The sequence below is a fragment of the Micropterus salmoides genome, unplaced genomic scaffold, assembly GCF_014851395.1.
Source record: "Micropterus salmoides isolate LMB-PRFRI ecotype aquatic unplaced genomic scaffold, ASM1485139v1 Ms_hic_scaffold_13, whole genome shotgun sequence".
Taxonomy (NCBI): Eukaryota; Metazoa; Chordata; class Actinopteri; order Centrarchiformes; family Centrarchidae; genus Micropterus; species Micropterus salmoides.
Window position 1 is genome coordinate 25,860,594 of NW_024040374.1, and position 15,814 is coordinate 25,876,407.

A 15,814-nucleotide genomic window follows, 5' to 3' on the forward strand; every position below is an offset into this window, starting at 1 on the left:
TAAAAAGCTGGACCTTTATACAGGGTCGTGGCAAATTGTTTCCCCTTGTTGCCAGCATTTGTTATAAGCTAAGCTAACCAGCTGCTAGCGGTAACATATATAGCCTAGAACACAGACATGAGAGTCAGATCACTTTTTTCAGTTATCCTTGGCAAGAAAGCAAATAAATGTCAAAATATTAATTTAAAGAAAAAATTATCACTATGTGATGAAATAGCAACATTTGAACAAGCCATCCAGAATTTCCCCTTAGACTGATTCGACACTGGGAAATAAAAATGATCTTCATTACACTGTTCAGTTTTGAACAGTGAAGCTTACCTATAGCCCTACATATTGTCTGTGGTTGAGCAGTAGCATTTCAGTGAAGCGTGCAGGACCAGGGATGCTGTCAGCCAATCAGTGTAGTGGCTCATGAATAATGTGATTATCAATAGTTAAACAATTCGGGAAATATGCTTACTCACATTCTCGATAAGAGGACTGATACCATGTGCTTTATGTCTGTCTGCTAGGAGTCAGTTAGCTTATCTTAGCATTAAAAGCTAACCTGACTCTGTGCAGTGGTAAAAAAAAAACAAAAAACAAACCTGCCAACGAGCACCCTGAAGCTGACCAATTAACACATTTAATCTCATCTGTTTAATCTTGTCATTTTTACACTTTGTATTTTTGTTAATTATTGAGCTCTAGAGGTGCTGGTGGGCTGATGTTTTTTTTTTTTTGTTTTTTTTTACCTTTGGACAGAAATAAGCTGGCTGTTTCCGACACCTTCCAGTCTTTATGCTAAGCTACGCATACCCGTCTCCTGGCAGTAAATTTATATTAACAGACAGATATGAGAGTGATAGCAGTCTTCTCATCTAACTCTTTGCAAGAAAGCAAATAAGCGCATTTCCCAAAATGTTGAGCTTTTCTTTTAAGTTAATGACCCTCACACTGCCAATTTCATTGGGGAAAAAAAGTTTTTTTGTGAAACTGAACATGTTTTGGAGAAATAATGACACAGATGTGCTTTATAGACCTGGAGGAGTTGTAATTTGTAATATAATTGCAACTCCATTGGAGTGTGTTTTGTGTATGCTGCACTTGCTGCTCAACTTTGAGTGTAACTGCTGTGGCAGAGAAAAGCACTAAAACGTTGTGTGTCTTGCCATCTTTTGGGTTGGTAATATACTAGAGAGCGGTTAAATTAAATTATTCACTGGTGCCACTGTCTTAGAAATCTCCAAAGTAAACAGTGTGAAATGGATGTATGACGCTTTGAAATCTCACACACGCACACAGAGACGGAGCCCCAGCTGTGAAGTAAAGAGGAGCAGACCATGAAAGTGATTCCACTTCTGCAGCTCCGGGGATAGATCATTGTTGAGGCTCAGGTCCAAACCAGCTCTACATAGCTCTAATTTAGCAGAGGGCCAGGCAAAAATCGGAGGCTTCATTCCAAACCCATCCTGACCAAGAGCCCATTCCCAGGAAGGGTGGAGAGGGACCAAGGGCCCTTGGGCATTGCTCGTCTCAGCCGATCTCCATTAGGATAACTCAAGTAGTGAAAAAAAACAATGACTGGCTCCTAAACATGACTTTGATTTAATCCCGCTGTATATTTAACTCTAAGGTCAGTTTTATTATCATATACAGATATGAACTATCCTGTACACATGACATACATTTGAGGATCCTGTTCTCATACATATGGCTTTAAATGTAATTCTGTGTGTGTCGAGGTGTCTATTTGTGTGTATGTATTAGCTTTGTGCACATGAAAAGCCTTGTGTGTTTGCGTATTTATGTACTCACTGCCATCACTCACTCTTGCTGCATAGGGGTGGTCCCCCCGCTCTCTTGTGCTCATGAAATCACTTCTAAGTGCCTGTAATTTCTCACGCTTCATCAGTACTGTAATTTCAAAAGACTCCGTCTGAAGACCCTCCTTCAGTGGCGACCTGGGGTTGTCAAATGAAAACATCATTTATCCAGTGACCTCGGAGCTTCAGGAAATGGTTTGTTGGCTATTCAGCGACAGCCTTGAAATAGGGAGCTGTGGTGAGGGACTGCGGGGGTTTGTGAAACATGAAACAAAAGGTGGTCTGGCCCCTCAATCTACAGTATCAGGTTTGAGAGATTTCAGAAAAATGCACACATCCATTTGGAAAATCTTGTATGGAACCATTTGTATGTTTGCCAAACTGAGGTTTTCCTCCAGTGAAAATATTTACTTTGAAAAAAAAGAAACTCTGAAAGTATTTATTTCAATGCAATCCTCTCCTTCACCATGTCCTAAATGTGGTTTCTGTAGTTTTTGGCCATCAGAGACTCAACTGGCAGTCCAGCCACTGAGTGGCTCAGTTCCATCGCTGGGTACTTTTAGGTTTAAAGTCTTGGTCCGGTGGGATCAGTGATCCATATATCTTTGTTTAGTTTAAAAAAATTTCATCATGGTAGATTTTTAGGTTCTCAATAAATCATTGTCTGCTTGTGCTGCTTGGCCCATGTGCAGGCTTTGTCATCACTTTAAAGGGCATTCATGGAAACATTCTTTCACTCATACATGTCTGTATGAGTGAAAGATGTTTAGGAAGAAAGCCTTCATGATTTGCGCTCCCACTGCATTGAGTAGCCAAGCTTTTCCATAAAAGAGCTGCTAATGACTTTAGTGAATTTTATCTCCTTCGATCTTACTTTTAAGTGTGCTCCAATGCCAAAAGAGATGTCGGTCTGTTGGTCAGTCTGTCTGCAACTATCGCACTGTAATATCTTAACAACTATTTGATGGATTGTCGTGAAATTTTTTACATTCATGGTCCCCAGAGGATGAATCCTAATGACATTGGTGATCCCCTTAATTTTCCTCTAGTGCCACCATGAGGATGAAATTTGTTTTAAGTGAAATGTCTAAACAGCTATTGAATGGATTGCAATGAAATTTAGTACATACAGTCAGGTTCCTTTCAGGATTAATGAATTAATTAATCCCTTAACTTTCCATCTAGCATCATTGTCAGGTCAAAATTTCAATTACAACCTGCAATTAGCCTCAGCTGTAATTGATTTAGTGCTAATTAGAAAATATTAGCATGCTATCATGCTTAACTAATAAGGTGAGCAGCATCATAGCAGCAACATAAACATGCTAGTTTTGTCATTGTGAACATGTTAGCTGATGTTCTGATAATTCACTGATAACTCCAATTACAGGATTGTGTTTAGATTGTCCTAGATCTAAAATGTGATGCCCCAATTCGCCTCAATTTGGTTTCAGTCATTAGTGAGAAGTCCTACACCCCCACGCACCACAAAAGCTAGAGTTATCTATTCAGACCAGCACAGACTCTCCATGATCTTAAATGGGCAAATCGGGATTATCATTCTGCTTGCTGGCATCTTGTAATGGGGTCCTGGCATTAGCAGAAGAGCTTTCTGTGTGTGTTTCTGTGTGTCTTTTGTACAGGTGTTGGAGATCAGAGCTGGTGGGGATAACCCTGGGATCTTAGTGAAAGCTGAGTGAAAGTTAATGGGATGGAAGGTCCTTAGAGGGCACAGAGGAAAAAAGGGGTCATGACATTTAATCGTCTTGCCCCGACAGACCAAGGCACTGACAGAGAGGTCAGGGGGGACAGAAATGGACCAGGGAGGACATGGGTGGGGCAGACACACACAAAGGCACTCTCAGTGCAGTGATCAAACTTGTCACCCAATAAGTCTCCCTGTAACCCCCTATGGCTTAACTTTCTGAAATACACCTGGAACGTGACCCCAGGCCACTGATGACACGATCTCAAATACAATAGGGATTTTTGAAGCCTAATCCCTTTAAAAATAGCAGTCTGTATAGTCTCACATAGACACTCGAGCAGACCAGCTCATTGACTCCGAGGTAAACACATGCATCATGATTCAGTCTTTGCAGTAATTATCAACCAACGTTGGTCATCTGGACCAATCATGAAGCAGTTCGGCGTAGAGCCACAACACAACAGGAACCATTGACATAAACACGGGCCATAAACGCAGTAAACAAAACCAACACAACACTGACAGACTGCTGATTAAAGGAGGAAGATGTTTTTACTGAAGAGGTGTTCAAAAACAGAATACAGACAAACAGTCAGTGATTAAAGATGATGCTAATCTCTCTGTGCAGGGTGAAAGTCAACAAATCAAGGTGAGTAGAGATATATTTGTGTATAATCTATATATGTTGAAACCACATCCACTGCTCAGCCATTAGAGCAAGTTTTTATCCTTAGTCAAGGATCTGGCTTTACTTTGAGCACTTTTGTTGAAATGTCAAGATTGACAAATTTCACTAATCTAAAGCTTCTAAAGAAGAATATGTAAGATTTAATCTGTCTATTTTAAATAAAAATAAAACACACAATAAATTAATAATTTAATTAATAATTTAAACCTCAGATATATATTTAAACGAGTACATGAGCAAGACCACCGTTATTATTCTGCTTTTTGGGGAAAAAGTAGTAGGACTAATGTGGAAATAATCAGATTGTGTGATGTGGAACTGACAATTCTTACATGTATTGTATTACACACACATTACACATTTAATTAAGATGTCTACAAATTATGAAAAAGGTCAACTGAAATGTAATCTCAACATGATGTGAATATTTAAATGATAAGAAAAGAGCAACAACAATGTTCTTTAGAACTACTAAACAAAGGTTCAGTAGCACGGCTTAGGTTATGGGTTTTTTATAATTCATTTGGAGCCTTACATAAGTTTGAATACCAGCCATGTCAAAGTAGTAATAATATACTCAATATGGTACCAGTCACCATGGGAATAGTATGATACTCCTGATTTATGTTTCACCCTGGAAGGTTTGGTTCAGATGGTTCCTGAGTAGCCAGCGTCAGGCCAGAAGAACCATCCGTCCCAGTGTCCCTTGATTGGAGGTAAATTGTGGTTTCTGGCATGCTGAGCTGACTGTTTTAAACCGAAAGGGTCAGTCAAACCTCTGGTCTACTGCTTGTTGGTACAGTGTGGCTTCTGAATAATAGAACACATAAATTCAAGCCAAAACACACAGCTATTACAATATTCTGAGGTTTTAGAGGTTAATGGTGAATGAGGGAAATGATGGTGAGTGTTTTTTTCAGAGCTATGTAAAATACATGCATTATCAGTGTAGAGTAGGAAATTTAGCTTCTGTAACAATTTACCATGGAATGGAACGCAAGGATTAATGGATCTGTTTTTGCAATGATAATCATCCATTTTCTAACATATTCAGTGAAATATGCATGTGAGCTCCTCGTGTGATATAATGCCAATGGTGATAACTTTTCAAAATATTCAGATTATCAATCATCATTTTACCTTGGCTTGTCAGGGGCTCTTTATGTGAGGCCTTAAATTCAAGTGGGTGGTCAGATGGCCGAACAGTGTTAAATTCCTACATATTTAACCCATTCTAAGCCAATAAATCAATGATGCTGACACAGTCAGTGAATATGGTATAGGCTCACAGAATAGTTTTTATATATTTTATAATATTTTGTGGGACACTATCTTATGGTATTTACCAAAGATACAAAAGTGCTGCATCTTTGTAACTCGAACTACAAGTTTTTACGTCTGTTCCTACAGTATTACTGTCCTTACAGTGTTGCTGGCTGGGAGAGCAGCCTGAATGAAACACAGGCTGGAGTGTTGCACGACAGACAAGGTAGCTTCTGGTTACAAACTTTGGACCAATCAGGACGCCGCTTTGCTTTCCAGCAGCAGGAGCAACAGAAGTTCAACCTTGGACCACTGCACGGAGAAACTATCTGCTCTAAATTCACACTGACAATGCTTATTCACTTCCGCTGACATATCTGATAGCCAACTAATTGTCATTGAAGGAAACGTTTCCGAGTAATGACAATGTTGGGTATGTATGTGCCAGACAGATTCTCTCTGAAATCGTCAAACGTCCAGGATGGAATCGGTCTTTACACGGCGAGGCGAGTGAAAAAGGTTTGTTGTTTCTGACTGGGCAACTTTGTGACTGAGTTTACACGCGGGAAGCGTTGAAAGTTACTTTTTTTAAAAAGCTAAGCGTTGTACATAGGGTTTCTGTTCGCCGTATTCCTTATAGTCTGTCAAAATCTCAGTCTCAACCCAAGGCTGCTCTGACGTGAAGTGCCACGTAGCTACAGGGAATCCAGTTGTTTCTCTCGTTCACTACATGACAATGTCTTCATGTCGGCAAACAAGGCTCGCGGGGCTGTTTAGGGAACCAACGCAGTAACTTGCATAGATACTTAACATGCATGTTAGCTAAAAGCTCTCAGCTGTTAACGTCATTTAGCAAAACTGCATACATTTCCTGCTGTCAGGTATATAGGGAAGGCGAATGAAGTTGTGAAATGTTTCAGAGCAAGTATAGTAGGGATGTATTTCGCGTTCAGGAAGACATTGTCATTTGAAACGGAGGTAAAGCAGGTTTAGGATAAAGATGAATAAAACAGGACACATTTTGCCCACGCCCCCTGGATATTTGGCACTTCTGGAAGGTCAAAAGGAAAAATGTCCAGTACTGAAGGATGCATTCACATGTTACATTAAACAGTAGGCGTGCCCACTAGCTCTCCAACTTTTGCCCACAGTGCAGAAATCATGATTTGGAAAGTTCATGTATGGCGTTTTAATGTAATTCATTTTGGCTGCCAGTTTGCTTTTACAATGGCATCATGTATGACAAACGATCCCTCTGTTTGTTTTGAAGGGAGAAAAGTTTGGCCCTTTTGCGGGTGAGAAAAAGCTGCCTAGTGAGCTGGATGAAAGCTCGGACACCAGGCTTATGTGGGAGGTGAATGCACATACATTTTCATATTTTTACACCGCTCCACACATTTAAAGCTTTTAGAACTCAAAGGTGTAGGTGGTTAAAACAGGTTAAAGCAAGACTTTGTCTGGTGAACCAAATGTGCGTTTGATGTCATTCACAGGTGACTTTATGTTGTTTTTAGTTAAGAGGTGCATAATGCACAGCACAATAGCACTAGCCTCACACCTGTAAAAGCGGCATTTAATACGTCATGTGGTAATTAAACAGTGCAGTAAATGTGCACAAAACACATCCTTTCTCATATGACAGCTGTGATAGAAAGAGACAGCTGCGTGCTATGTTCCCAGCTTTTCTTTGATAAAGACAACATTTAATTACATTGCAGATCAATAACTATGGTAACCACTGAAATAAATGCTATGATGTAGTTATCTGTAGCTGCCACATTGTGAGGCACAAGCGTGTGTACATGTTCATATGTAAGGTCAACACACTTTGATGCACAGAATACAAAGCATAAAACCGACAAGAAAAGAAGAAGAGCCAGTCGTTCACTTCTGACAATTCATGCAGTTATTCTTTTTTCCAGGTCCGTGGCAGTAAAGGAGATGTACTGTATATTCTGGATGCTAGTAACCCACGCTATGCCAACTGGCTGCGGTTTGTCCATCAGGCGCCTTCACAAGAGCAGAAGAACTTGGCAGCCATTCAGGTATATTTCCTCACAGTGGACAAGCAAAGCCTGAGGCTTACCTAAAAAGAAAGACAATGATACATATAACAGGAAATCTGTCAGGGCCAGCTGTAAAGTCACTTTTCAGCGGACAACCATCGAAGCAAGATCTGAAATGTCACCTTTTTTTTTTTTAATAGTAGTGCAGGTAAAAAAATGTCAGTGTTTCATTGTGTTTGTTCAGTAAGACAGATGACCACGTGAGTTTACCTTTACAGATGACACGAATATTAAATATGTTGCAGTGCTGTTGAGAGAGTGAACATGGTGGCTAAAACATGGAAGAGTGACACATCTGCACACCTTCAAACTGAACTTTAGAAAGACATTTCATTGAGAATCATGATTATTTTTTTAAATGATATAAATAGGTTACGGGTGAAGAGGGAAAATCCGTTAGATGAAATATCACGTCACATTTATGTCGCATTACAAATCACTTTGGCTTAAACTCTCTATGTAGCCAGATGTCTGAACTGTTTTGTAAAGTGTAGTGTAAATTTCATGTAAAATTGGGCAAGCAGATACATTTTCTTCTTCTGTACATATCTCAGTGCGTTTAGGATCCATACAGTTGAACTGGAAGAGGGATTTATACAATAGCAGCAGTTTTTCTAGTTATTGCAGCAACTGGGAATGATTCTCATCTCTCAATTTGTCCAAAAGACTACAAGAACATTTTTAAAGGTTATTATATTGACAAATTATGCATCAACAACAGTAGCTAGGCCTACGGCTACTTAAGAATTTTTCAAAACACAACCTCTTAAAGCATACAAACACACACTCACACACGCGATCTGGGAAATTTCACCTCTTGCACTCCTGTATAAAAGATAAAAGAGATTGTTTTCTCATCATGGATGAAAAATAGAAGTGGAATGAAGAGGAGATGAACATTTCGAGTCTCGAGGCCAAGTTCCTGCCATTAATACACGAATGCTCAAAGTTGATTGGTCATTTAAAGGTCATCCATGTGTGTTAAAGCTCTGTGTTCCATCAACAGTGACATTTATTGTGTGGCTTTCCTCTTCTTAATCATTATTTATGTATATTTAGAATCCCATAGTTAAAACAAAATGACGGTTTGATTTTATCAGCATGACCTTTAAGGACAAGAAAGTTAATGATGACATTTTTAAGGGTTTGAGATTTTAACCTGTGGCCTCAATCAGGCTTAACCGACTGTTGTCTCGGTGTAATGAGTTCAACCCTCAGCCAGCCTCAGTGGTTACTGAGTGTACATTACCATAAGTGGTTATAACTGTATTTTTAGCAAGAATGCTTTTCTCATCAGCTACATTCTTCTCAAATGTTTCAAGTACAGTTCTGCCAGTGCTCCATGGCATCGTTATTTTTGTGTGATTACTAGATTATAACCATGTTGTTGTCTCTTAGGATGGAGAGAACATCTTTTACCTGGCTGTGGATGACATAGAAACAGACACAGAGCTCCTAATAGGCTACCTGGACAGTGATATGGAGGAAGAGGAGGAAGATGAAGAAGAGGAGGTCATCAAAGATGAAGACGAAAACAGTAAAGATGCCAAACATCTCGTTGAAATGGGTACAGTGGAGCTATATTACCTTATTTGTAATCCCCAACATATATAATTAATTTATCATATGTACATTTCAAAGAAAATCACACCAAAAGGACTGTATATTTGCCTTTTAGATCTCTGCTCATTGTATGTTTGTCACATCTCTACAGAACTAGTAATAAAAAAGGAGGACCACCCCTGCCTGCTGTGTGAGAGCAGTTTTCCCAGTGAGGAGATCCTGGCTGCCCACCTCCAGAGTCTGCACCAGAGGCCCAGCACAGAGGAGAAGGACTTCAAATGCAGGAACTGTGGCAAGAAGTTCCCCATCAAACAGGCTCTGCAGCGCCAGTGGGTTTTCTGTTCCATCACTTAACTGATTGTAGTGTAGTTTTATTTCACATTTAACTGTTCTAATAAAAATATCCACTTACCAGCACTTTTAGCTCATTAATTAACATGTTAAAAATCTTGTGTGTTTAATCTTTCCTGGACTGTAGTCGTCACCGTGGCTAGCAGAGACTTCAGGAAGTCACTGTGCATGTGAGGTGCTAGTAGGTGAATATTTTGTTTTGGAAGGAGCCAGGCTAGCTGTTTCCCCGTTTCCTGTCTTTGTGCTAAGCTAAGCTAACTGACGGCTGACTTCATATCAAATGGATAGACATGGCAGTGGTATAGATCTTCTTGTCAAGAAATCGAATGCCTTTATTTCCCAAAGTTTAAAGTATTCCTTTAATTCAATTTTATTAGAAATAAGTTTTTGTGTGTTGTAAATTAATTTATCCTGTATATCTGCTGGACAATTTACTTTTCTTCAGCCACCACCTTAATTTGTTTCACCGATTTGCTGCCTAATTTGTTTTTATTTTGTATCCTTCCCCAGTGTTTTGCATTGTTCTGAGTCACTGGATCCATCAGTTGACTCTAAAGCGCACCAGTGCTCCCTCTGCCACAACACGTTCAGCTCCGAATCTAGGTAACACACATGGCCCAAAGGAAATTTAAAACCTGTATGTACTATCTACAATGAACACATGCCACTTATTTCCTAAGACGCACATTTATACAGAGTTCATTCTTCTCCTTCTGTATCCTGCATGTACAGCTTTGAACAACACAAGGAGGCCTGTAAAGGAGATGCCAGGTTCATCTGTAAAGCAGAGAGCTGTGGCAAAAGATTCAAGAGCAAGGATGCTCTGAAGAAACATAAAGGAAATGTTCACACAGGTTGGCATCTCTGTCACTCCCTGAATGTCTCTGTGATTTTCTCAGTCTTTCTCTCTGTAGCACACACATATTCGCAATGCACTGCACTTTTCTTTTTTCAAAAACAGCATGTACTGAAGTTAATCGTCCATTAGCAGCCTCCGCACTAAAGGAACTGCTGTAACATTGCTTGACCTCGATCAGTTAGAATCTGCAATGTTGAGACCCATCTCTAATTACTTGCGCTACATAATTGCTGACCTGTGTGTTCTGGGGCGGCTCACTCCTTTGGATAATTGGACTTCCATAGCTATTTATGATGGGATGTAGGGCAGCGGGGATCTATGCAGCCTTACACATGATTCAAATATCAACCCGAGATTAAGACATTCATCTCAGAGGCTGATGGAATTGAGATCTGGGCCTTTATGTTTTACCAATGTGGTCGGGACAAGGAGGGGGTGGGTGGGTGGGGTGGGTGTGTGTGTATATGTGTGGTCGAGGGGGGAAGTGGCTCAGACTCGTCAGATGTGGGGCATGTGATTCACATGGGGTAAGGGGGGGGGCTCTATGGTGGGGTCATTGGGCCTATGGTGAGGAGTTCAGTGTCTAGTAAAATGTTTGGTATTTGTCTGTTGCCGTGTGGTGCTTGTTGGTATAATTGACGACCAAACAAAGTTAGGTTTGGTCATTATTCGTCCTTTTTCCCCCCCTTTTTTTATAGGGAGTGCACGCCGGAAACTCACATGCACTATTTGCAACAGGAAATGCTCCTCCTCTCTGAATCTACAAGAACACAGAAAGGTGAGGCTCTGCAACATCTTCTGTACAGCTCAAATGATCCCAACCAGATACTTTGCATTTGTGAGGATTTACTTAGCTTAACGCTGTTTTGCATGATCCATTTTTACAGTGATGTCACTTTTTTGCTGTTTCTTGCTGCACAGTGGAATCCGTCACACGCCACTGTTTCTATAACCCAGGCTAACCTCTTAATCTTGCAAGCCTCTGAGTTCACTTTGTTTGGTTATTCCTTCTCCACATGAAGGTGTCTTTATGATCAAGTTGTTACAAATGTATTCTGGGTGACAAAGAGCCGAGAGGTGGTTTCTTTTTCACTAGCTCATCCCACAAGTCTTGTGAAATTTAAGAGGTTCTGTTGGCAGACAATAAGGTTTTAACCTTGGCGTCAGGATTCTCACTATTACTGATGACAGATTTGAACTGGGCTGGTAAAATACTATTTTAAAATGTTTTAATACAAATGGATATTTGTTTTGGTACTCCGAATTGTCAGCCTGTGTTTATGAACGCTTTTTACATTCGCTGTATAGAAATCTGAGTGAATAGTTCTTTCCAGGTTACACTCCTCCCCTGTTGTGTACAAAGTAGGCTAATATGTCCTCCATTTAAATATGTAATTTCAATGCAACGACATACAATTCATTTAATTGCATTAAATAATTAGCCAGCATACATGAGGCGGGTGTAGTAAAATCCAAGATTTTAAGTTGATCTTTGCTCACAATCTGAAGCTGCTTTTGTACTTTCCCTTGAACAATCTATGCTTGTTTGTGTAGAGATTAAAATATTTTAATTGGACATGGGAACTCCTGTTTATCTGTTGATATTAAAGTATTTGCAGTTAACTGGGACATTCAACACCAAATTAAAGGTTTAATCAGGATTAACAGTTTTTTTCCACATATGGATTAATCAGTTCACTGGAAGCTGTTTCCTGCTTCAGGTCAGGACGATGCTATGGATGATGTTGGGCAGTTGTCGCGAAACAAACTGTCTTATAGGTGAATGTTAATGAAGAACGTTAGTGTGTCATTCATTAACTAACATTCTTCATTAATGATCCCAGCTGGTAATTTCATTTTCTCTTCTTTCTCGACATCTATCATCCAGATTAATCAGCAAGCATTAATCCATCTCTGTCACCTTATTCATCATCACTTCCAAACTGTCCAACATTTAAAGTCACCTGGAAGTTGCGACACAGTTCTGCAGTGCATCATTTAGCCTACTTCACTTGTCTATGAGTCGTAATTCTCCAGTTTCAGATCTCAAGGGTATTTTAAAATAGGCGTATGTAATATTCCTATGTGGCCTCCTTATGTGTGTATGTGCCAGTTCAGCTATCATTTGGCGCATAGAATTCACAGTCATGCACTATTATCTAAACCATTGTCTGTTATAAAATTGGAGATTTGAAAGGCAGAATATGTTTCTATAGATTTAGGTCAGCGTTACTTTCGATTGTGACTGAATTAGTTTTTTTCCATTTAATAAAGATGTCCTATTTAAACACAATGTGTGATAATAAATAAGGCACATTTCTGGCCAAAACATATCTGGTGTATTCTTATAGCTTCAGTCAAAGACATTGGGGCATTAAGTATTATTCTTGCAAAAGAGTTATCAAACTTTCCATAATGACACGTTAGCTCCAAAGCAGCTTAAAACTGCCATTATCATCATTTAGCTGAACAAGCTTTTGCAGTAGCTGCTGTCACAAGAGGAGCTGCTTTGCATTAGCATATGCTATTGTAGCTGTACGCCGGGGAACTATTGAATGTGCAATTATGGGAGCTATGCTCTGAAGCAGAAAGGGATTGAAACTTTTCATCACTTTAATTGCTTTTCTGTCTGTACACATCAGTCTAATGAAAGTGGACAAGATTTAGTTTCTGTAGAGCATCGCAGGCCGTGATCCTTCAACTTTGACATGCACTTTACCCTAATTTTTTAAAAATTATCAGCAAGAACAAATCGTGAACGCTCTGTTTTTTACTCTTTTGTTGCAGGTACATGAAATATTTGACTGCCACGCATGTGACAAGAAGTTCATTTCTACAAATCAGCTAAAACGCCATATGATCACGCACTCAGGTAAGAAAACGGTGCATTAAATAACTCCCTCAACGTTTTGCGTTAACGCTGTTTACCAGAATGCATCATCGTCTTAATCTTTCAATGATTAGAGAAGCGACCATATACCTGTGAGATCTGTAGCCGTTCGTTTAAGCGTCTGGACCAGGTGACGGCTCATAAGATCATCCACAGCGAGGACAAACCATACAAATGTAAGCTGTGTGGGAAAGAGTTTGCTCACCGCAACGTCTACAAGAATCACAAGAAGGTGAGCAGCTGTAATTAGTCTTTCACAGGAGTGGATATTATATCATTATATCTAGCTGATTGGTGTTTGCAGACAAGAGATATTAATTGAGAGGCAGAGTTACTTCAAAGCTACACTTATTAGTGAGGCTGTAATCAATCAGGGTCTCGTTGGTGGCAGTTATCTGTGGGGTCTCTGGACTGCTCCACCCCTGAGGTCCCCCATGTTTACTTTTGGGATTGGGGTGTCACTCAGATAGATGGGGGGGCAGAAAAACAGAAACACTTTGAACTTAAAGCCCCTTAAGCTGCTTGGCTTCATCAAGTCAACAAACCAAATCAGCTACGGAGCCTTTTGCGTGATCTTCTCACATCAATATAAGAAGCTTCATCAATATCCACAGTGAGGCAGGAGGCAGCTCTGCTGACACATTATAAACATGCTGCTGCTGCTCTGCTCCCTCTGCAGACCCACTCTGAGGAAAGACCCTTCCAGTGTGAGGAGTGCAAAGCGCTGTTCCGCACCCCCTTCTCTCTACAGCGTCACTTACTCATCCACAACAGTAAGTATGAGTGTGAGTGTCCCTGTGTGTCCTTGTGACCCTGCCCACAATGAATACATATACCCATAAGTAGAGCTGCAACTAGAAAAATTTACAGAAATAGATGTACAGCTAAAACAAGGACATCAAAGCTAAAAAAGATAAAACTAATGATATAATATTATGTACATATGAATTGGTGAAAAAATATCAGACATTGTCTTTATACAAGTCAGGTGTTCTTTCTATTATAAACAAATACAAATAGTGCAAAGGAATAAATATTGAATGGGTACTAGATTATTTTATATACATGAAGTGGGTGGTTATTTAGAGTATATGCATGTATGCATGTGTATATATAGTACATACAACTTGCAGGATTTATAGTTGGATGATATGCACAAGAATGTGTTATGTCTTGCCATTGCAGCCATACCTGTAAGTTTAAAAGTGAAAAAAGTATTGAAAGTTCATGTTATTTTTTTCTCATCATTGTTTTGTATTTAATATTTTTCAAATTTAGATTTCAAGTTAAAAATGCCAAAATAAATCAAGTTACTGTTAATAATATTTTACACATGTAGTCCAATTGCTAAATGAGCCCTGTGAAATCTGAAGTTGTTTTTGAAGAGAGATTACCTCGGAATAGATATAGATCACTATCCCTCCTGTATTTTGAGCAACCGGTCTAAACCAGCCTGGCATGGTTGTTAGGTGATATGTTCAGTGGCCTTCAACTCATTCTTACTCCTGTGGATACTTCCATTAATAATAGAAATCATAACCCTATCAACAATCTCACTGAGGGGACATTAGAAAGCATTTAGGCTGACCCTGGGTGCTGTGGCCCAGCAGAAACCGTCTCCCTAGAAAGTCGAGCTGAAGTCCAGCCATGGCAGGATGCAAGGCTGCTCCTTGAATTGAGCCAGATAACAAAGAGATTGTAAAGCTCAAGGCATTTCCTGCCGCTGTCTCAGGAGGCAGGCTATATAATACCAGGACCCGTATTATATATCAAGTTCTAGACAGAATGTGGAGCGGGAGGATCGGGTGTGTGATTTCACTGTAGGTGAGAGAATAGACATGCCATTGAATAATTGTGACTGTTTTTCAGAGTTAATGTTAGGGCACCACGTTAGCGTTCTAGCGATTGTCTCACTGTGATAAAATGAAGCACAGCTGTTGTAGCATTTTCAGGTGAAATCAAATTCTTTCCAAACTCAATGGGCCTCATGCGAGGACATTTTCATATTCTTATCCTGAAGCTCTCGCTTGTTCTAAGTTGTATTCAGCAAACTCTCTTAACTGGGCAAACTTGTCCTTGTTTCAACTTGATGAAAGGCAGCTGTTCACAAGGATGGACATTTGTGAGATTTGATCATTAGCATAATCAGTGCTCACAAATTGCTATAGAAGGTTACGGTCTGCAGGTATGTTTCATTCACAAAAATCACCAGTCACCAGGAGTAAAAAAAGAGACTTCCACACAATGTAACTGTCAGTATGGTAGTAGTAGTATTAGGGGACATTAAACAATTAGCTGGAAAATATTAATACAGCTGCCACTATACAGAAAGTGGTGTGATACTGTCAGGTGTTATAATGGAGGATGATCCTCGAAAGCGCTTAGACCTACATATCCTCAGGCAGCTGTCGGGAGTGTGAGAATTTTCCTAACAGCTGCTGAACTTGAATCATAAAATAAAAAATATAAAAACAGAGGACGTCACACCTGTCAGTGAATTGGCAAACCAAGATTCATTTTGGATTAAATTTATTTTAGGCATTTAATTTTATTTTAGTTGATTTCGAGAACATATTTAAACTCCAGATTCTTTCAGATTAAAGCAATATGACTTTTAA

At 39.6% G+C, this 15,814-nt stretch overlaps 1 protein-coding gene across 2 annotated transcripts in view; it reads left to right on the top strand.

Moving 5' to 3' along the window:
- Nucleotides 1-5,734: 5,734 nt before the first annotated feature.
- Nucleotides 5,735-15,814, top strand: part of prdm5 (PR domain containing 5) — a 32,102-nt gene continuing 22,022 nt past the window's right edge. For both annotated transcript variants that reach the window (XR_005444143.1, XM_038716560.1), the window contains exons 1-11: nucleotides 5,735-5,986; nucleotides 6,738-6,821; nucleotides 7,390-7,512; nucleotides 8,932-9,100; nucleotides 9,248-9,425; nucleotides 9,958-10,050; nucleotides 10,180-10,301; nucleotides 11,005-11,084; nucleotides 13,094-13,178; nucleotides 13,271-13,428; nucleotides 13,876-13,969. Coding sequence is in view for 1 of the 2 variants with exons in the window: in XM_038716560.1 (XP_038572488.1) it covers nucleotides 5,888-5,986; nucleotides 6,738-6,821; nucleotides 7,390-7,512; nucleotides 8,932-9,100; nucleotides 9,248-9,425; nucleotides 9,958-10,050; nucleotides 10,180-10,301; nucleotides 11,005-11,084; nucleotides 13,094-13,178; nucleotides 13,271-13,428; nucleotides 13,876-13,969 (1,285 nt within the window). In the remaining variant the exon portion in view is untranslated. The remainder of the gene's footprint in view (nucleotides 5,987-6,737; nucleotides 6,822-7,389; nucleotides 7,513-8,931; nucleotides 9,101-9,247; nucleotides 9,426-9,957; nucleotides 10,051-10,179; nucleotides 10,302-11,004; nucleotides 11,085-13,093; nucleotides 13,179-13,270; nucleotides 13,429-13,875; nucleotides 13,970-15,814) is intronic.